This window comes from Zootoca vivipara, chromosome 3, assembly GCF_963506605.1.
Source record: "Zootoca vivipara chromosome 3, rZooViv1.1, whole genome shotgun sequence".
NCBI classification, from domain to species: domain Eukaryota; kingdom Metazoa; phylum Chordata; class Lepidosauria; order Squamata; family Lacertidae; genus Zootoca; species Zootoca vivipara.
In genome coordinates, this window is record NC_083278.1 from 65,722,550 (window position 1) to 65,744,731 (window position 22,182).

General features: G+C 41.0%; 1 protein-coding gene across 5 annotated transcripts in view; it reads left to right on the top strand.

Annotated features, from left to right (window-relative positions):
• The window catches only part of TIAM2 (TIAM Rac1 associated GEF 2), a 131,856-nt gene that overhangs the window by 90,917 nt on the left and 18,757 nt on the right, over window positions 1-22,182 (top strand). For all 5 annotated transcript variants that reach the window (XM_060272772.1, XM_060272770.1, XM_060272773.1 and 2 more), the window contains one exon: window positions 7,149-7,252. In XM_060272772.1, the coding sequence (XP_060128755.1) occupies window positions 7,149-7,252 (104 nt within the window). The remainder of the gene's footprint in view (window positions 1-7,148; window positions 7,253-22,182) is intronic.

Sequence of the window (22,182 nt, forward strand, 5' to 3'; positions counted from 1 at the left end):
AAGGCCCACCTAGTCCAACATTTTGTTTCCAATAATGGCCAGTCGGTTACTTCCTGGAAATTCAAAAGCATAGCATGGAAGCATCAGCCCTTTTCTGTGGAATCCTGATAATTCATTTGTTGTTGTTTTTAATTAGAGCAATATCTGGGATCCATTGAAATTAACGGACCCACCTTAGTCATTTCTATCAGTAGTAGTAGTAGTAGAGGATTTTAGCAAAGCACCAGGTATGGTAAGATCTGTATCATCTGTATGGTCATCTGTATCTAGTTAGGGTTTTCTTTTTTTGTTTCAGAATCTTGTGGTGATCTGTAATGAGAGAACTAAGACAACGGGGACTGGGTGGGGGTGGAGAGAGAGAAAAGGGGGTGACTCCTTCGATGAGCTGAAAGCTAGCATTTCTTCTAATGGTTGCAAACTATGTCTTAAGCTTAAGCATTTTAGATTCACAGTTATCCATGTCTTTGCTACCATCTGTCAGTTTGTGAATTTCATTTTCTTTATGAATCATTCTTTGCTTACATAAGAAGGCTATTAAAGTAAACACCACATGGCCACTTGACAATGAAAGGTATGGAGGTTGTTTGTTTTTATAAACTTTAATTTTCTACAGATTTGAGTGAAAATCTAACTTTTACTACAAACTTAAGCATTTATATATTTGGGGGGAGGCTGACCGGGATTGCAAATCAAATCTTATTCATCTCTTCCTAATTATGCACAAAGATGTACTGAGCATGCGCTACGATTCTCATCCCTGATGTCATGACACCCTTGGAGGAATCATGGAGGGGATGGTCAGATCCTGAGGAGGAATGGGAATAGCTTGGGCAACTGAAGGACCCTGGGGAGGGCTCTAGCAGGATGGGGGAGGTGGATCAGGATGCCAATAAGTTCCTGAGCTAGGAAGGATCTGGGGTGGGGGTAGGATGGAGATCTGGATTCAGAGGAGAAGACTGAGCAGGTTGTCAGAGGAGTGTCCCCCCCTCTGGCACCTCCTCCTGTCTGTGAGGAGCCTGCTATTCTGGGGAAGTGACTGAGAGTAAGTTTGATGCTCAGCTAGGTCTGACTCCACCTCAGTAAACACAGAATGCCAGCACCAGTGTGAATAATCGTCACAGAGGCAATCCACTTGAAGGAGTGCCCATTTACTTGTGGTAACTCTGGCCACTTGCCATGCAATTAGCTGTGCCCACCCTGCTCTTCAAAAGGAAGGTGCAGGGATCAACGTCTTAAATGTTAAGGCCTAGTTTCTGACAATGAGGTGACAAATCTGTGATAGGCACCTTTATATTTTTAGAATGTGTACCTGTAACCTTTAATTTTTTGACAGAAATTTACAAAAATTGCAGGCCATTGTAGTTTCCTAAGAAGATTAAGCCTTGCTAAAATTTTAACACTGTGTGTATTGTGAAAGGGGGGGGGTCTTTAAAACTTGGGGGTTGATAAGGAATTAATATTCCCCATCCCATTTTTTGAGAATTTGTATGAAGAGGCATATATCACAGAGGTGTCTGTAGGTAAGAAACCTGCAAAATACCAAGAGGATAGACTCAGGAATTGGAGAGCTACCGGTAGGATTCTGTTTTCATTTACCCATTGAGATTACTTGGGCAAACACTATCATTGAGATTTCTACCACATTAATCAGCTAAGTGATTAATCAGCTGATTGGTCACAAGTATTCATTTCAACTTGATTCTGAAGCATACAGTGTTTACTGTTAAATACTCCTAATAGCTTATTTTAATAAAAAGTGCTGAGCAAGTAATTAATGTAATAAGCTGATAATTAACAATGCATAGTGTTTTCAACAAGTGATTTGTGAAAGCTGGAAATGTGCTTATTCTGTTCTGTTGAAAACAGAATAGCATTATTTTTATCTTCTGGGCTGACTGACCATTAACCTTGGAATTGTTGTTTGCAAAGGGAGAATTGTTTGTAGTTCATTCAACAGCTGTTTTCATTCTTCAGGATGCAATATAGTATTTCATTTGCCGCTCCCTTCAACATTTTTCCAGTCATTACTAAATACCAGGACCACCAAGGTTTTGTACCTTGTTGAGGTTTGGCTCCATTCCTGAACTGCTTAAACAGAAGCCTTTCAGCAGCTTGCCTGATCAAAACATCTAGAAGAATATGAGAAATTTCTGATGTAAGAGCTTAATAAATCTGACCCCATTCATGAAAACACCAGTGCATGTGATTATATTTTTCTCCCTAAGCCTTTCCTCTTTCCTTTAAGATGTGAAGTATCTTGAGAGGGTATGTTGAGATTTTCCCAGTATTTTAATTTGGGAGCTGAAAGCGGGTACTGCAAGCATCCTTTGGTCAGCTGTTGCTTTATATCATTTTTATTATAGCTTTTATTACACAGTGTTGTTGTTTTAGTGGCTTTTTTTATAGTAAGACCTCTCCCTACAAGAGTAAGTTCATGTTCTGTACATTCTGGGAAGACTGATAAAGATAATCAGGTTCAAGAACATTCAAGCTGTATTTTCCTTGAGAACATATTTAAACCTCTTTTGTTGTCTACCAGCATTATGCTTTCCATTCTTAAGTTGGGAATAGAGCACAGTAGTTGCTGTAGAAGACGATAATCAGGTATCTAAGCAACTTGACCAGTCCAATGAAGTTGATGCTGAAGAATCATTGCTTCACTATATTAAATACTGTGTAGAACTGCTGTTTGTATTCTGTTTCAAACTGATTGTGGAAGAGCAGTGACTCAGCATAACTAAATCGCTTATTTTCCTATGGACCATTCACATTTCTTCTCCTTCTCATATTAACAGCTTTTCCCCACAAGGTATTCCATTCTTGTTGAACAAATAGATTGCCTGAGCTAAACACACACCCCATTAGACAGTCTGTGCTCTGAAACTCTCACAGGCATGACCTAGAAAACTGAACAAATTGCCTATGCAGCTTTCCTACTTTGTGAGAGGTTCGGTACATCTAATTTTCGCTGTGCCATCTGCTTTTATTTTTAGTTCTCCACCCCCTCCCCTCTATTACTGTCAGAAGACTAGAAGGTAAAGCACACCTCCTTTTTCTGGCTTGGAAGAGTCTTTCCCACCTACCCATGCTCTTGACATTTGATAACACTTGATTTTTCCCTCCTGATGAGCGATGAGCAATAAGTCACTTGTTCAGAATAGAGCTATGAATGGTAGGAAGCATTCCTAGCACGAAGATATTTAAGAGCAAGTTCTCTATTCCTCCTTACTCCGCACTGTAATTTCCCCTTTATTTGCAGAGAGAAGGATGCGATGGCAAGAGGAGTGCCGATTAGAATGTAATTAAGGCTTCATTAATCAAGTGGGCTAAGAGGCAACATGTGAAGGCTGCATCTGCTCTCTTTTCTTACATGGTAGAAAAGAGGGTTTGGTGGGGTTTTTTTAAGTACCCCCCCCCCCAGTTGTTTTCTCAGCCTTCAATATGTTAGCACCAAAAACCTCTGCAGCACATGCATGGTCTTTGCATCTAATAATTTTGATTATACCCCGTTGTCATATTTTATTCTGTGGCCTGTACCTCTGTGAAAGTGCAAATACCTGTATTCCCTTATGGTTGACAGATATTTGGTTCCTTCTGTGACTATCACATCTGTGCACACTCTGTTTGTCTTTAATTGAATAATCAACTGTAAGGGAATGATTTGGGAAATCGTGGTGTACTCTTTGAATTCTGGTGGCTACATGATCATTTCTTTTGAATGACGGTGAGTCATGGATCTGCCTGCCTGTATAACACAACGTTATGTAAGTCAGTGTTTCTCAACCTTTTTTGGGCCACGGCACACTTGTTCTATGAAAAAAAATCCCGCGGCACACCAACTCTGTGCCGCCCTATATTTAGTTTAGTTTGGAGGGGAGACGTAATCATTACACACACGGGTGCAAAAAGTGCATGGTGTAAAAGTTGGAGTTCAATGGCAAAAGACTGTTGAGGGGTTCCTTTGCGGGTCTGTTCTGCATTATGTCGTTGGCGGAGCCACTCGCCGCCTTCTCCCCGTGCGCGCAGCCCCGGCGGAGTTTCTGCAGCGGAAGGGAACAAATGACGGACCGACCTCCGATCGGTCCCTGTCTGTGTGGGCTGGGGCTTCTTGGTGAGGCTCCCTTTTGAGGCTCCCACATGCGGCTCCGGAGCCGCGGGTTGCCGACCCCTGGGCTAGCAAGAAGAGCACCTCACCTTCTGCAGGACTCCTTGCCGAAGAGGCCGCTCACTCCCGCGCCGACCGAAAATCTCCCAGGCGCCGCCAGCAAGAGGAGCAAGAGCGAGACAAACAGCCGCGGTGGTGACTGTTGAGAGCTGCGCTCGCCCCGCCCCCGTCGTGACCCGGCCGGCTTCCTTTCCGGCGGGTCAGAGCCCCTAATGGTGGCCGCCGGTCCCGTGACAGGGCAGCAAATTGCCCTTCTCGTCGCCAGCGTCTCCCGGCACACCAACCAGCGTCCCGCGGTTGAGAAACGCTGATGTAAGTCATGTAATTAAGGAGGCACTGGTCACACAAGACTGAATACAGTCAAGCACTCACTGAAGTTGTCTGCCATTGTCGGTGCTCCATTCTGAGTGCATCTGGGCAAAATACTTGGAGTGGTATTCAATTTGCCATTTGCTCTGATTGAGTGCTAAAAAGCAGTTTTCCATGGGGCAAAGCAATGGGACAAGAAGAAGTATGGATAAGCCCTAAGTTCTGCTCGGAGGAAACCCACTGATATTAGCTTGGTCATGTTCGTTTATCTCAGTGGGTATACTCTAAATAAAACTGAGTTGGATTCAACCTTGGTTTTGTTGCAGTAAATTCATACTACCGTATTGGCCTGAATACTGAATATAAGCCACACTCTACCCCCCCCCCCAGCAATTCCGACCATGAAAAGTTAAAGTGCGGCTTAAATTCGCAACCTTACAAAAATTGGCTTTTTCGATATCGCTGTAGGATTTTCTTCTATGTTTGCCATTTTGGAGTGTGAGTGCCTGCGGACTTTTAAGGGAGCGGCTTATATTCGGGTATTGTCTTTTTTCTCTCTCCGCCCCTCCTCCGAATTTTAAAGGTGCAGCTTATATTTGGGCAAATACAGTACTTGCCGCAATTTCAGAACTTCATAAGTTTTTTGAAAGAGAGGTTTGTGCCCAATGGTGGCTTGGTGGTAGCAGAAAGGTGAACCGCCCAATTTCAGCTGCTAGCCCTACCCCCTGTAGGCCGTCCCTGCTCCTGAAAAGCTACTATTGAGGGTTGGGGACCCTCTGGAACAATATGTGATGTGGAGTAGAGAGCTGTAGTCGGGAGGAAACAACAAAAATTGGGTACCCTGCCTTGCATGAATGTAAATGCTGTCTGCTGGCATACCACCACCACCACCACCGGGTGAAACCCACAGTTTTCCTTTGATTTTTGGCATAATTATAAGGCTACAGCTAATAACTGTACTAGTTAGGCCTTTGAACTATGAATTTGCTTTTAACCTGTTCAGTAGTATAGATGTTATCACTGATGTTTTTACTGTGGTCGCAGTTTTTATATGCTGTTCACCTTCATATTGTATTTTTTATGAAAGTGTGGTTTAGAAGAAGCTATAATAAAGAAAAAAATAATAGCATTTTTAAATTGAATTTAGAGGGCAGATTATCCTTTCCCTTTTAGATCTGTATGTGCAAATGTACCCCATTGAAATATGGATAGATTAACCTCTCTTGTTTTTCAATCTCTGGAGATCAGATAAGGATCCCACTGACACTGTCAGAACCATTCTTAATAAGTGGATCTCCTGGGAATGTTGGATATATAGTCACAGCTTTACCATCTCCTTGCTTTCCAATTTTCTTGAGGGTCTCCTTGCATTGAAGCCCCCTTGCTTGACTCCCTGAGTATTAGTGGGACAGTTTCTTTGGATTTGGCTTGCTCTAGCCCAGTAAGGCTGCTGGTGGTGGTAGCAGCAGCAGCCGCTGGCTTAGCTTTTGGCTTCTGGTGGCTTGGCCAGCCACTTCCCAGCCATGCTGTGATTGGGAAAGCAGCAACAATGGCAGATGGCTGGTGGGGCACTATGCCAGCCCACCCCCGCTGAAAGCTGAGTCAGCTGCCTGCCTAGTGCAACTGATTTTAACATGATGAATGGTGTGGACTCAGTTCCCCAAAACGCTGTACCTTGGAATATGGCTGGGGAAACTATTGGTTAGTGGGGGTGGCTGGGGAGAACGCATAATAACCAGAAACAAATAATGCATTATTTTAAACTTTGTGTTGTATGCTCCAGAGTGCAATTTTTGTTGGGTGAAATTAGTAACAGATTCCAGTTCAGGTTGTGGGGTAGACTTAACAAATGCACATGGGCTCTCAAAGAGAAAACATTGAACTGATTGTCAAACCCTAGTATTGGTCTCATGGCCTGAGGTGGAAATACTTGGCGGAAACAGTGAAAGAGTCATGAAGTGTCAAAAAAGAGTATTGAACTGGGCTCCTTGCTGATAAGAATATATGCTTGCTGATAAGAATATATGCCGTGGTGAATAAGTTGTGTACAGGACAGATGTATTTATCCCATGTTTGCAAAATTCATGTGTGTGTGTCTGTGCATGCTTGCAAAATTTGGGTGCTTTTATTGGGAGATTTGAACCTTCCTTTTCTTTTTGCCTGCACAATGCCTGGTGTTTGTCAAGGATAGCTCTATCATCCCTCCATTGCCAGTTTTCCAAATTGTTTCTCTAGAAAACTGCATTAAGAAGGAAGCCAAGGTGGTTCTCTCCCTTGCCCACTTTGCTCCATTAATGTATTTATGAACCACGTCATCTTGCAGAACGTTGTGTTCATCCAAGAGAATCACTTGATACATGGAGTCATTTTTATTGGTTGTTCCCTTCGGCCAGCACAAACTGTGCTACACTGTAGACAGATGATGCTACATTAGGAATTTGGGGAGGAACAGCTTAATTTCAGCAGATCAAATACGTGCATTACTTCAGAGAAGCTGTTTTAGCTGAACTGCCTTTTAAAAAAAGTGGGGGGGGGAGCAGCAGTAGAAGTAGCAAAGGAGTCGTCCTCCTCCCCCTCTCCCTGGTACAGAGAGCATTTATGAATGAAGCAAGAAATGCTTTTCTACTGCTGATAATTGAACACTCTGAATTTTTTGCTTTTCATTTGCATGCAGATTTCAGCAATGTGCCTGACGTTACTGCAAGTCTGAAAAGAAGCAGTACGGATGGCACTCTGGACCAGGTACCCCAGAAGGAGAAACTTGAATTACCTTTCCAGGTAAGAGCACTTCTTAAAAGCCTAGAGCACAGTAATCAGCAAGCAGTATTAGGAGACTTGCTGACAGCTCTTATACATTATATAATTTAGCATAAAATTATGTACTCAATAGCCTTACCTTAATCTGTAGTACATTTTGGAGTATGACTGCTATACCTGTAGGAAAGCACTTATTTTTGGGGGAGGCAAAATACATTTTCATGTGTCATGATAAAGATGAACGAAGTCTGTCAATGATGGTTATGCTTGGTAATAAATTGTCAGGTACCACAGCCTACAAGCTGTGTATTGTTGTTGGCAAAGTGCTGGACTTACCGCTGGGACGCCTGGTTTCAAACTTCCTGCCTTTATATATAACTATGATCAAATGTAACACAAACATTGTGAATGAGATAACAACTGTCTATCCACTAGATCAGGCATGGCCAAAGTTGCCCTCCATGTTTTCAGACTACAACTCCCATCATCCCTAGCTAACAGGACCAGTGGTCAGAGATGATGGGAATTGTAGTCCCAAAACATCTGGAGGGCCAAGTTTGGCCATACCTGCTCTAGATGTTGTCAGTATTGATACTCCTTCAAATGCTATTGAACTTTGGCTTATTGTTTTTAGGATTAAGAGGATCATAGTTATTTAGACCATGACTTGAATGGCTGTTCATTTTTGTATACCTCAATCATGTGCCCAGTCAAGTGAATTGGCATGGGTTTACCCCAGGTTTGGTTTGGCTTGGGACTGGTCAGCTAGATCAGCATTGCAGTGCACAGGAGGTTTGTGAGAAGGTAGGTAAGGCTAGGAAAGAAACTATTTTGGAAGTGTGGAGCATTTGAGGGGCCAAAAGGTGTGTTCTGACCAGTATGTACATACAGTGGTTTCTGTGGGCAACTCGTTTTTCTTCTAAAACACGTTTAAAAGTAGTTTCTCAATGCGAGCCGGGTGATGCCCTATCCAAACAATGAGGCTAGTAGTCTCAGGTTGGGCATCAGCAACATCTGGAGGGCTACAGGTTTCCAAGCCCTGCCCTAACCAGTGAGTGACTTTAGAATTAAGTGTCATTGAAATTACAGTCAGCCCCTCAGCCACATTTGGGCCATGCTAGCTTCTAGCGGAAGCTCATGGAGGAGAAGTGAAGAGCATCAGGTAGTACCTGTATCTCCTTCAAGGACTTCTGAAAGCTCAAGGCTGCACACACACACACACACACAAAAAAAAACACACACACATGTGTATCTTGTTCCCCAACCCGTCTGTGCTCCTTGCCTTCTTTCTTTGTCTCCTCAACTTCTTTAACCACTGGCCTCACCTGACAGCTGATTTATGGCATTTTGAAACTGCCTGGACTTCTACAGTCATGCCTGTACCTTACCCGCAATCTCCTCCTTGGTCCCTGATGACAGCTAGTGGTTTTCCAGTGCCTACAGAAGAGGCCGGCAGTGAGCACCAAGAGCTGTGGCAACCCCACATCACCCAATGCCATCTCAGAGAAGCAGGGGTTGATGCCTCCCACAGGCTGTTTGCCAAATGGCAGGTCAGTAGCCAGCAGTAAGGTCTGTCCTGGGCCCTCCATGAGGGCAGAAGCAATAAGCAGCTGCTCGATTGTGCCCAACCCTGCATGCCAGCCATGGTTGGCTCTACCCTTGGTCTTTCATCTTTTTCATCTCTTTCATTCAGCCCTGTTCTCTCTGATTTCAAACAGGGCTGCAGGCAATAACTGCATCCAAAAAAATCCCCCTTCACCTTCAAAATTGCATTACTACCTATCACTCTTCTTGTCCGTCACACAAATGATATCCTCTTCCAAGTAGAGTGCTACTTTCCACACTCATAAGAAATGGAACTACTTGTGCTTCAGCTTGAGGGAAGCTCAGTTTTCAGTCAGTTGTAGGTATGTATGCATGTATTTTATCTTTGTTGATTCTGGGCCATGAGGTACCCAAAGTGACTTAAAGCAAGAAACAATACTAACATCTTACCAGAAAGTAATAACACAAAACATTTTTTTAAAAGCTACCAAACAATAGAAAAAACCCTTCAAGCCAGCAATCAACATACTATATACCAGTGGTGTCCAAACTTTTTTTCAAAGAGGGCCAGATTTGATGAAGTGAAGGGCCGTGAGGACAGACCAAAGGGCCAACCAAAGTTGTTGGCCTTTCTTTAGGATTGTAGCTGTTGAGCTTTTTTAAGGGATGAAGTTGTTGAGGTTTTTTTAGGATCCCCCCCCCCCCGGAAATAAACTACCGTAGGGGGCGGCTTAATCCCACCGGTGGGCCAGATTAAGCCCCCGAAATGGACTTTGGACATGCCTGCCATATACTATTTAAGAAGGGCTTGGGGTTAAAAAAATAAAATACTTTCATCTGCAAGTGGAAAGCAGTTTGGGAGTTAAGCAGATCTCTCTGACATTAAATTCCTGAGAGTGGGTGTAGATCTCTTGTTGATCTTAATATGGGCAGAAGATGAAACGTATCTACAAAATTCCACTCCCTGATTTCAAAGGATAGGAAGTGCTGTATGAGAGAAGATGCTTCTTGAAAGAACACCCATTGCCCTTGACATGTAGGATGACCCTTGAGACACCAAAACGTCCAAGGGGAAAGCTACTCACACATATGCACTAGCAGTCAAGGAAGCTGCAGAAAGAGGTATAACTACTTAGCATAATAGTAGAACAAATACGGGAACGGACAACAACAAATCAAAGCAGAATCAGGTCTTACTTGGATGCTGCTTGATTACATGAATCAGTTGCTTGTTTTTCTTGGATGTGTTTAATGTTTTCTTGGATGTGAATTTTTAACAACTGTTAAACTGCAGAAAAACAAGGGGGAATAGCTAGCTATAGCTCTACTTCTGTTTCCTATGTACTTCATTACTTGACTGTACCCTAAAGTATTCTCTTAAGATAAAACCCAACAGAAGAATTTTTTCCAAGGCCCAGGCACAGGGGGCCGGCCACCTGTGCATATTTTTGGTACCCCAACCTAGTTTTACTTTTTCGTGAATTTTGGTAGGTCTTGGAGCCTACTATGACAACCAATTCGGCATTTGGAATCCACAGGGAAGAATTACCCTCTACTTATTTGCAACTGTTCTAGGCTGTGACAAACTTTTCAAGTGGATTTTCCTCTGTCTGTCACATCCAGCTTTTTAGTATAGCAAAACAAACCCTCATTTTAAGGCAGGTTCCAATGCCATGCTAAAAATCAAAATGTCTGGCTGGTGATGCTACATTCAGTTAGTTTGTGCCATACTGAAGTAGCCAGAAATCAATATGATCTAGCCAAGTTGCCACAGCAGCCACATGATGATTAGGTTGTGGAAACAGACCCCCAAAGCACTGGTTCTAAGTTGTGGCTCTATTACATGCAATTGAAACACCATTAACCAATTTTGTGAATGCCTATTTCTGTGATAGAATTTTTATTTTGTGACTTGCACTATAACTGGTTGTGAAGCCATAGTCCTTATTCACACTGTGAGATTGCAGCTTTTCAGCACAGTAAGGGTATTTTTGCATATAATCTTTGATTAAAATGTTCTGAGCTTTCTGGTATAAATATGGAGGGAAAGAGCTATTTTAATGATGACCAGCTGAATGTGTGCTTTCATAATACAAAATCACATTAGTATTACGAAGGGAGATTTAGTGTTTGAAAGGTGACCAAGGAAGAATACAAGGAATAAACAGAGAAATATATTAAACGAAATATATTGTTGTTGTTGTTTAGTCGTTTAGTCGTGTCCGACTCTTCGTGACCCCATGGACCATAGCACGCCAGGCACTCCTGTCTTCCACTGCCTCCCGCAGCTTGGTCAAACTCATGTTCGTAGCTTCGAGAACACTGTCCAACCATCTTGTCCTCTGCCGTCCCCTTCTCCTAGAAAATCAGTATTGTCTCAGAGTGCCTGGAGCTGGCCAGAAACCACCTTCTTAAGCACATTGCCCAGAAAGTGAATGTTTGCAACTGGCCTGCAGATGTCAACATCTTCTGGATCCAGGCAATGTTTATTTTAAAGGGCAGTCTAATGGTTGCCTCTTTTAAAGAGGCTGGGACTGCACTCTTTCTTGCATTGAGACACATGCAAGCTCCTGCCTATTTGATGTGATAAGTCCAGACGGCTCGTGTCCAGCACATTAGCCTTGCATCTTTCATGAAGTTGTACTGTATTATGTTCTGGTTTCAGACTAATTTCCACAAACGTTTCTGTGAGAATCCCCACTCTGTAGTTTCAGACCCCTGGTTTAGCCATCTAGTTCTACAGTGTTGTTCAATCCATTCTTCGCCCTTGGCCCTATCTCCTTGCTCAAAATAAATAAAGTAGAGATAGCTCCATTGTCTCAGTTCCCTTGCATTTGTTCTTCTTATTTTAAAAAAAAACAAAAACAAAACAAAAAGGAACTCCAATCAACACGTAATTTGATGACTAAAGGAAAATAACTGCTTATCAAAAGAATTTCTGCTTCCTTTGTCCTCTGCTCTGGAAGCCTGGCAATAACAGCAAATTTAGTGGAACGGCTACACATAGACACAATTTATTTATAATGCTTTTCAGTGCAAACTGTAAGTTGTCCTTTACATTCCTCTGCATATGTTACTTTAACAATTAATTGGAAAGGTACAGGGAAGTGTTTCTTTATAACTTTGTTTGTGTGTGCATGCACATGCATGCTGACATGTTTGGTACTAGTTTTCATAATGCACTAACACTATTGTTAGAGCATTTTGTCCTAGACAATGTTGCTTTTGTTTTAAGCAGTTAAGTAAGGATGTTCTAGATTTTAAGATGCAGTAGGGGAAAAAATGGTTTGAGCTTTAACACTACCAGACTTGAACCACCAACTGTAGCAGTGTCTGACAGCCCTACAATTTCTGCAAATGGCTTATAATCGAATGCCGTTTTTTTGGTTGGAGGGTGCCTATTACTGTCAGAGCAATTTGTATGACCCTGTCTGTCTCCAACAGATGTGTTGGGTGTGTGTGTGTGTTGGGGGTGTGTGCATTAGAAAGTAGTCTTGCTGAAAAGATCTTGTGAGCGGAGGCAGAAAGAGCAAAATGATGTCTCTTTTCTTTTCCTAGCCTTGCTTTAGACATCCTCTTCGTGAGTAGCCTTAAGACTTTCATAGCAATGTATTATTGAAAATGCTTGGTTTCCACCCCAGCTTCATATTTCTGCATGACTTCATTGAGTGCACTTATGTGAAAGTACAACAGAAGAAGCATCTTGGCTTTATGTAATATTGTTAAGTGTGGGACTTTGTAAAAACATGATGTGAGGAAGACGGTCGTGGCGCTAGGAGGTTTTCAGTGCAGGCTGGAAGAACAATGAGATTGAGGATTATTTTGTGAAACAGGGATTGCAAGAAGTGCTCAGTTCCTGGCAGACAACAGCTTTAGATATCATCCGAGTCTGGAAGGAGAAAAATATTATCTGACTCTCTTTCCTTAACATATGTAAGTAAAGAAATCAAAATTGTAATTAATCTAAACTCCACAAGTAAGTGTGTGTGTGTGTGTGTGTGTGTGTGTGCGTGCACATAATGAACAAGCGTATATCTGAGTTTGTGTTTTTCTTCATGCTTTATAATTTAAAGCTTAAGCAAAGTAATGCACATATTTTTTAAGCTTCTTTGAATGTAAATTTATTTCACAACTTTTGGGGGAAGGAAGACCTTGCTCTTACTGTACTCCACACATTTACATTGACTAGCAGACTGCTCTGCTTTTGCAACTGAGGTGGTGGATGAAGAAAAGGATTTCTGTCTGCAAACTTAAAAGCAAATTAAGACAAAAAGCAACTGACATGTCGCTTAATTTTCCAAAAAGGAAGTTGTTTCCCCCTGTGTGGAATGTGTAAATCTACATTCTCTTGATGATCCTTAAATGTTGTGTTTCTTTCCCTTTAACTTTCTCTTTGTGGGAGTTCCAACTGCTTTCTTTTTAAAAAATAAGACACTTCTGTTTTCCTTCAGAACCACAATGTAGCTGTGTATTGCAATGTTGTGGATATCATAGATAGAGAGATGGTAAGACTTCAAACTATGTTTCAAAACTGTTTTATGGTAATGACACATACACTCTACAACTGTTGCCTTGAAACTATAACAGAGGACATTAAATAACAGAGGACATTGAAATACCTGAGGATGCAGTATAATTGCTGAGTGAAGTCTTTGTGCTTTGTTGAATCATATCTGAGGGTCTGTGTGCTCTTTGCTTTTACATAAAGGCTGATATATACTGACAGTAATCAAGGTCAATAAATTATCTATACACTAAAATGCCATGTTCTACATGTTGCCTGACAAGATAGTAGTTTAGATGCTTCTTTTTCTTTGTTATGTATATTGGTTAGAAGTTAAGGATTGAACCAAACTAAGGCCCGGGAGCCAGATGCGGCCCAATTGCCTCTAAATCCGGCCCACAGACGGTCCAGGAATCAGCATGTTTTTACATGAGTAGAATGTGTCCTTTTATTTAAAATGCATCTCTGGGTTATTTGTGGGGCCTGCCTGGTGTTTTTACATGAGTAGAATGTGTCCTTTTATTTAAAATACATCTCTGGGTTATTTGTGGGACATAGGAATTCGTTCATTTCCCCCCCCCCCAAAAAATATAGTCCTGCCCCCCACAAGGTCTGAGGGACAGTGGACCAGCCCCCTGCTGGAAAAGTTTGCTGACCCCTGTTTTACCCTGTGTATACTCGTTGAAGTTAATGAGTCTAAGTTAGTCATGTGTATTTATTTCATTTGATACAGTCTAAGTGTTTTGCAGCCCAGTCCTATGCATGGTTATTTGGAAGTACGGTAAGTCCCCATGAGTTCATAGGATTGCAGACTGAAATGATTCTGATAGAACAGGGTTGGCTAACTTTTTTAGCACAAAGGTCCCATTCACCCTTGGCCAATCCTCAAAGGGATATGTGCTAGCATGTGGCCAAGAATTGTTGAGGCCAATGCATGCTTTCACCATTACACTCACCACACACACTGGTTGCATTGGACATACCACATGTGCACACATGACATACAAAAATACAAGACATGCGCACACACATCCCCGATAGCCCCCTGCTCACCTTATTCATGCAGATCAACTAGGTAGGGAGCATAAAGTCACCCCCTTGCCACTCATCAACTTAATACATCTCTGGGGGTGGATGACATTCTTTAAGTACTCATGTGAAATTGCTGGACTACTTTAAAAAATGTGCAAGTTACTAAAATCACATATCAGAGGATTAGAGGGATAGCTCTCTTAAGTGAATTTGTAGAAAGTGACATTAGAGCTGGAATTGGTAAAATAAAAATGGGGGGCAGGCGGGCAGGAGAGCTGGATGAATCAGAATGGCTTTTGCAAAGGGATTCCTGCAACACCAACCTTTTAGAATTATTTGATTATAGGTCTACACAACTCCCCAATGCATTAAAAGTATATATTAAGGAGTTGCATGATTGTGCCAGCTAGCACTATCCAACACTGCCAATCAGGCCTGCTCCCTGGAAGCCCACCTCCAGCCCACCTGTGATTGGCCAATTTCAGGTGAGCCTGGACTTTGAATTCCCAATGGCCAATGAGGAAAGGATGTGACATCTCCCGCCATCTGTTGGGCAAAATTCCCAGAGCCATGCCACTAAGGAGAGGGGGCTTTCCTGGTAGAAGCAATATGGAAAGTGGCAAAGTTCTGGTGGCCAGAAACCGATGATCAAAAATAAACTCTGTGTTTTCTGTTTATCTGCTAACCATTGCAAGAAACTCTATAATTTACTTGAGGCCTGAATAAAAGTGCTGCATAACTGAAACTTGTCTAATGGCATTTTTGAAGACTTGCTGGTCCAAAGGAAAACATAACCAGTTCTGTGTTTCTGTATGGTGTAGCTCAGGCATCCCCAAACTTCGGCCCTCCAGATGTTTTGGACTACAATTCCCATCATCCCTGACCACTGGTCCTCTTAGCTAGGGATCATGGGAGTTGTAGGCCAAAACATCTGGAGGGCCGCAGTTTGGGGATGCCTGGTGTAGCTCATAAGCCAAGTACTTGCTGTAATAGGAAGTTTTGCCCTTGAACTCATGTAATTGTTGACTTCTGAAAATTTATATGAGCAAGTATGGAACAGATAGCAATGAAAAGAATGTTTGATTATTACTCAAAACGGTTCAACTTTAATGAAAGCTCCTTATCAGCCACTGACAGGGGGATCCATTCCTGTGATCCTGAATCACCATTGTTATACTTTTACTATTCCATAATAAGTTCTTTTTACTATGCCATTTAATGTTTCAAACCAAAATTGGGGTGTCTTTATGTTAAATGGCTTATGAATAGCAAAGTCAAAGAATTCTGAAAAGATATGAGTGATACCGAGAATGAATTCTCAGTGGTTGCCATAGTTTCCGACTCAGATCCTTAGGAAGTGGTTATGGAACAAGGCTCTGTCACTCTGTGTAATTATAGTAAAGTGGAATGTTGTTAATGTGGGAATTCATCAAACATTTGAAATAAAATAAAATAAAATTTGCATTTAAACATCTTCACACCAAGCCACTAACTTTCTAATGTCAAATATTTTAGCCAAATACACCCACCCACTAGGTAGTATATGGATTCAAAATGTCAACTCTTTGGGAAAATTCAGTTTGGGGTTGCAAATAAATATTTTATGTATTACAATGTAGGATATTATAATTTTATAATACATTGGCAGAGTGTAGTGTGTCATCTAAACTTCAAACTGTGTGGTTAATCTTAATTATGGTTTGAGGTCAGCCTGTTTTAACAAAGCATGGTTAAAACTGGCCACAGTTTGTTGGAGTTCGGACATAATGAACTCCTTCCAAACTCCTCACAGCCATGGCAGTGAAGGAAATCTTCATGCCATGGTTGCCTCCTGGAAGAATATGTTAGGCTAGTGTGGAAATAGAAGGCAGGACCTTTTATCTAGTCCAGCAGAGTTTCTCTTACATTTACAAAGCAATTTGAAAGGCATCTTGTTTTCCAGTTTACGGTACTTGTATTTTTCAAGTTGCAAGATAAAGAGATTTATTGAAATATTTGATACAAAAATGGTTGCAATTTTTAATTAAGAGCTTGTGCCAGCTGCCATATGGTTAGCTTTTAATTCATGAAGCTGCTAAATCTGTTCCGCCTCCAACATGGAACTGAAGCATTTGCTGTATACTTTGAGCAGGAGTGAAGATTCTGTTGACTCTAGAACTATGCAGCCTTTTCCAGTCATGGCTTAACAAAGTGTGGGACTGTTTTCCAAGATTACTCTGTTGGAAGAGTTGCATATCACACATTGCAAATGCACCAAATGGAAAAAGTGGTTTTCACTTAGTGAAGGATTGCTGAAGATGAAGTTCATCCACATATTGTATTTAGACACCAACTAATTAAGAGAATGGCCTTTTCTTACAGGGGTGTCTTTGGGCTGGTTCTCATATGTACAGTATATACATCCCTTGATTACTTTGCATTTGATGACTTGCAGCATGCTTCAGCTAACCATTGAAAACCTGTCTGGACTCAATGGCACATTCACACATGCTATTCCTCACTCGATGTTGCAGTTATTAAGAGTTGGGTGTGATCTGCCAACCAGCATTTGCACTTCATTCTTTGTTCAGTTTCAAGAGCGAAAGTTGAACCAATTGCATTATTGAATAGCAACAGGAAAGGAATACTCATGTTATCAAATTACATGGGTTCTAATCTTTCTCCTTCCCTTTAAATTGGGTTTGGCTAATATGGTGTCCTCCAGATGTTGTTGGACTCCAGCTCTCATCAGCCCCAGCTAGTGTGCTCAGTGGTCAGAAATTATGGGAGAAGTCATCCAACAACATCTGGAGGGCACCACATTGACTACTCATGGTTTAAATTTTTATTCTTTCCCATTTGCACTCAGCACATGTTTCAGACCTGGACAATGGCCTTCATTCACACTAAAAAGAGAATGGAAAGTAATCTGTAATGACTTGGCCAGATTTATCTCACACATACCCTCAGATATACAATGCCATTGTGCAAAGCCATTCTGACAACTGCATCTTACTGATAAGGCTAGGGAGCAATGTGTCGTGGCTACCATGGCATCATACGTCATCACTTCTATTTTGGGTTCCAGTTATACAAGCAGCCAGTTATTATATGTCTTTTTTTAAAAATCACGATGAGTTGCATTTATTTTTCAGAAATGGCATTATTCTGTATCGCTTCAATTCATCATCAAGTATATTCTCTTTCTGGCAATCAGCCACAGCTACATTAGGTAGTTTCAGGCAAATTGTCATCTTTAAGCCTTAATTCCCATTCTTCAAAAAAGAAAAAAGAAAAGAATAATAGTGACCTATCTCACAGAATTTCAATGAGGAAGAAAAAGAGTAATTGTGAAACACATAACTAAGACATTAAGATAGGAGACAGGGCAAGACTACAGAGATTGGAATTGGCTCAGTCTTTAAGGGTTTCTATTCAGTTTTATGAGACAAATACAAGAGCTGCAGTCTGTAGGGGGTTGGGGTGGGGTGGGGTGGGGGACCTTTTGGCACTCGTGTTACTTCCCTGGTTCTTTCTATGTTGGATTTACACAGTTTTAAAGTCTTCAAATGAAAGCGGAGTCTAGTGGCAGTGAGCTAAATCAGTCACTACCCTGTTTGGGGAGTGTGGATGTCCCTGTTGTACACCTTTACTTTTTCTCTATCAGTGAGTGTCTGCCATTCCATTCCCATTGGGTCGAGTGAAGTGTTGGCCTTCACTAAGGTGGATGTATATGTATATGTATATGTATATGTATATGTATATGTATATGTATATGTATATGTATGTATGTAGAGTACTACAAGCCCCAGACTCTTTGCTAACTGGGTTCTCTCCCCACCCATCCTACCCTGCCTGTCATACCTGGCATTTTGCTAGTAAGTAAGTAAGTAAGTAAGTAAGTAAGTATGTATGTAAAATAATTGATGCATACAGTCTTAGCATACCCATCCTAACCATTAGTATATTTATACTGTAGCATGTCAGAAGTTAAGAACAGAATTGTGCAAAGATTGACATCATTAGACAATAGTCGGTACTCAGTACTGCTGATTCCCTGCCTGCCTGCCTGCCTGCCTGCTTGCTTATGAAAGCCACTTCATACATGCAAAAAATTACATTCAAGCTAAGCATACTAAGAAGTTCACCATGATCAAATGGCTTCTTTGTGAATGATGGCGTTTCATTGCACACATGCACCTAACCTATTGTGCATGCAGATATTACTTGGCTCATAAATGAAAATAGCCGCTGCATGTCTGAAGCTCTGTATGAGTATTGGAGACCCAACTTTGAGCCATAATTATTGTCTTAATATTCTTGCTGTAGAACCAGAATAAGGAACCTTTGGACATTGGTGAAAATGCAGATCATGATGCCAGTTCATCTGGGCCTAAGCACTTTCCATGTAGTTCAGTTGGACCACATCTCCCATCATCTCTGACCACAAGCCATGGTAGCTGGGGATTGTGGGAATTGGGTCCCACAATATCTGAAGGGACCCATTGTTGGAATCCCTGACCTTTCCAGCTGCTCTTCCCATCTCATCTTTGGCTGCAGAGCCAAGAGACACTGGGAAGCATACATGCAGGCATGCAGGTGTACTTGCTCAAAAGGCCACACGTGGAGTGTGGAAGCTAGATTGCCATAGAGAGATGGGCCAGCCCTGGTGTTTTGTGGTTGAGAACCCCAGCTAACCAGGCATCCTGGCTCTTGCCCCTCTTCTTGGCTTTGAATAAGAGAGGGAAAGGGTGTGTATAGGACAGATTTTCATGCTTTGTGAGTAGATGTAATGTGAGTATGCCCTGTTCTAGCCCCAACTCTTTTCTGAAATGTGATCTTGGTTGGTATCAACCAGCACAAAGGTTCTCCACCTTTCTTGTACATCAGTCAGTAACTTTGGAGTTCCTCCCATTAGGCATAGTCTTTATTGTCTTCACACCACCTATTGAACACCTTTTTTAAACAAGACTTTTTATTGGAGATCTATATATCTGTTTCTATCTGTACTGGACTAGAAATTTTATTTACTTACATATTTATTATTAAATTGCTTTATTGTCTTTATTGATAAATTATTTCAGAACTTTTTATGGGATTGATTCATTAATAGAACATATTACTTAAGGGGGAGAAAACTAGGATTTCTTGAACATTTAATCTAAAGCAGTACTTTTTCTACAGCACTACTGTATGCAGAAACATTTTCTGTAGGTTTCTTCTTAACTAGCTCCAAGAAATGCAGGCTTCAGCAATCACCATGCATCACATCACATAGTATATAACCTGCCCTTGGACTGCGACTTGATGAAGGGCAAGATAGAAATGGAAAGAATGAATGATGGATGAAAGAATAAATAAACAATGTATCCAGAAGCATGTTTTCAAATCTTCTCAAAATGTTCTGGAAACAATCCCATGTGTGTTTGTTTAATTAACCCCCCCCCTTTAGCATTAGGTCTCCAAGTGAGGTTGCAAAGTAAACATTAAAAATAATAGTATTCAAATATCACAAATGTACATTTAAAGCAGGGGCCATTAATTAAGATACAATGAAGTATAGGGAGTTAAATGTCTTTTCAAGCATTAATTTATTCATCAGCACAGCTTAGATTTTTGTATTGACACAATTACAACTGGGGAGATCAAATAAAGGACAAGAAAAATTATATAAACAAAAACCCCACTGAACTGTATACAACTTTTGGCATTCTAACTTTCCAGTGCTGTGTTGTTGTTTTGGAAGCCACGGCATTCAGTGTCTGAAATACCTGACAGAGCATCAGTGGCACTGAAAACTCACACTGACCTTCACAGCCATCCAGCTTCGCTATTCTCTCTCTCTCTCTCTCTCTCTCTCTATCCAGCAGATTTCTAATAGTACCTAATGTTTTGGGTTACGTGTTAAATTTCATAGGGTTTGTTAGCCAGAAACCTCTAAATGGGATTTGATCCACAAAACAGATACTGTATTTACCTTAACAATATTCATTTCCCCATCTATTTATATCTAAATTTTGGGTTTCTTTAAGCAGAGAAACCCTGTGGTGTTCAGCTGAATCTTGAAGGTATTCTTTTACCCCTTGCAGTAATTGCAATAGTTTTGTAAGAGATATTTTATAGACTTGAGTAGCGTGCTTTTTCCTCTATTTTGTTTAGCTCAACTAAATGCAGAACAGCAGAATATCAGGTTAGCATACGTCAGTGCACAAGGTAACTGCTGGGTGCTGTTTTTTTCCATATTGCCAAAGTGCACCTCAAAATAATGTGCCAGAGTGACTTAATAAAGGGCCTCGTCACCTTCCCTTTTTGAAGTATTTGTTTCTTAAGGGAGAAAAATTCATTGAGGCAAGTTATATAATGCCTGCCTCCAAGCACAGTAAAACCAAAGTTAAGGGCTTAGTTTTAGGAAGGACAGCAAAGCAGCAAACATCAGCAGCTTACGGATCCCTGCAGAGGATAATTTCAAGGGTAAGTGTTTCGTTCTTTAAATTGCTTGAGCAAACTTGAAACACAAAATTTGAAAGAAGCAGGAATTGTATATAAAACTTATGGACTGTCCTTCCATTTAATGCATGCACAGTTGTTAATCTAATAATATCCGTAAGTGAGCATGGCAGTAATTAACAGAATTGATCTTGAGTAAGGGTAAACTTAACTTGCTGTGTGTGTGTGTGTGTGTGTGTGTGTGTGTGTTTAAAGGGATTATGTTTGAGATTGGTGTCCAAAACAATACTACTCACAATACCATGTTGAATCAAACTTCATCAATTGTTCTGTTTCAGAATTCTTTGCAAAATTGTCTCCCTTCTACATCTTGCAGCTATAAACTATCTGAGAAGGCATTTAGAAGAACAAGGAAGGGCATCTCTAGGATAACTGTGCTTATGATACAATCTGCAACTAGCGAAATCCTCCTACTTTGGCAGTAGAGGAGTTTCTTTTTCAGATAACATTTATGTCAGAATGATTCTTTTTTTGGGAGAGGGGGGATTTTGGCTGCAGCGCTGCGCTGTCCCTTAAGTTTCCAACCTCAGTGATGACAGGATTTACAGCACTGATACACATAGCTGTCAAGTTCTCCCTTTTTTTAAGGGAAATTCCCTTATGCTGAATATGCTTCCTCGTGAGAAAAGGGAAAACTTGACAGCTATGCTGATACAGTGCAGGAGACTTGTATGCAGAAATGGGAAATGCAAGCCCACACGCAGAAACCTCTATGTAAATTGCGTAACATTCTTGATTTCTCATTCATAGTCATGTATAGATACAGATTGAAAGTAAAGCATTGTGATAGATGGGCTCCATTATCCAGATGTACATACAATTTGCACTTTCATTCCTGATAGGAGCACAGAAGTGAACCTTCCATACATGGATATCACATCTGAAAACTAAAATGAATTTACTTAAGTACAAAGGACAATGAGTTAAATACTGCAGACTTCGACAGTTGTTGCAATAGCCTGCAACTTACTTCTTAATTAACACTTTCTGGATTTTAAGAGTGGCAACAACAGAAGATGACAGAGAACTCTGAGTGCAGGGACAGCTTACGTCTAAGCCATGCTTTAAACATCTGTGATAAAATTGAATCCTGAAGTACCTTTTCCATTGTATACTATTGAAATTGCATAGAGAAACCACTTACATTCTTTCTAATTTATTATAAACACAACATTAATAGCCAACAAGCTTTAGAATTAGGCTTCAAACTAATACTGATTCAGAGGCTTCCATTGAGCCTGAGCCTCCTTGAATACATCACCTTAAACAGGTAGGTAGCCGTGTTGGTCTGAGTCGAAGCAATGCCTGCACACTTCTTCATATACCAAATGCATGCACACAAAAGCTCATACCAAAATAAAAACTTAGTTGGTCTTTAAGGTGC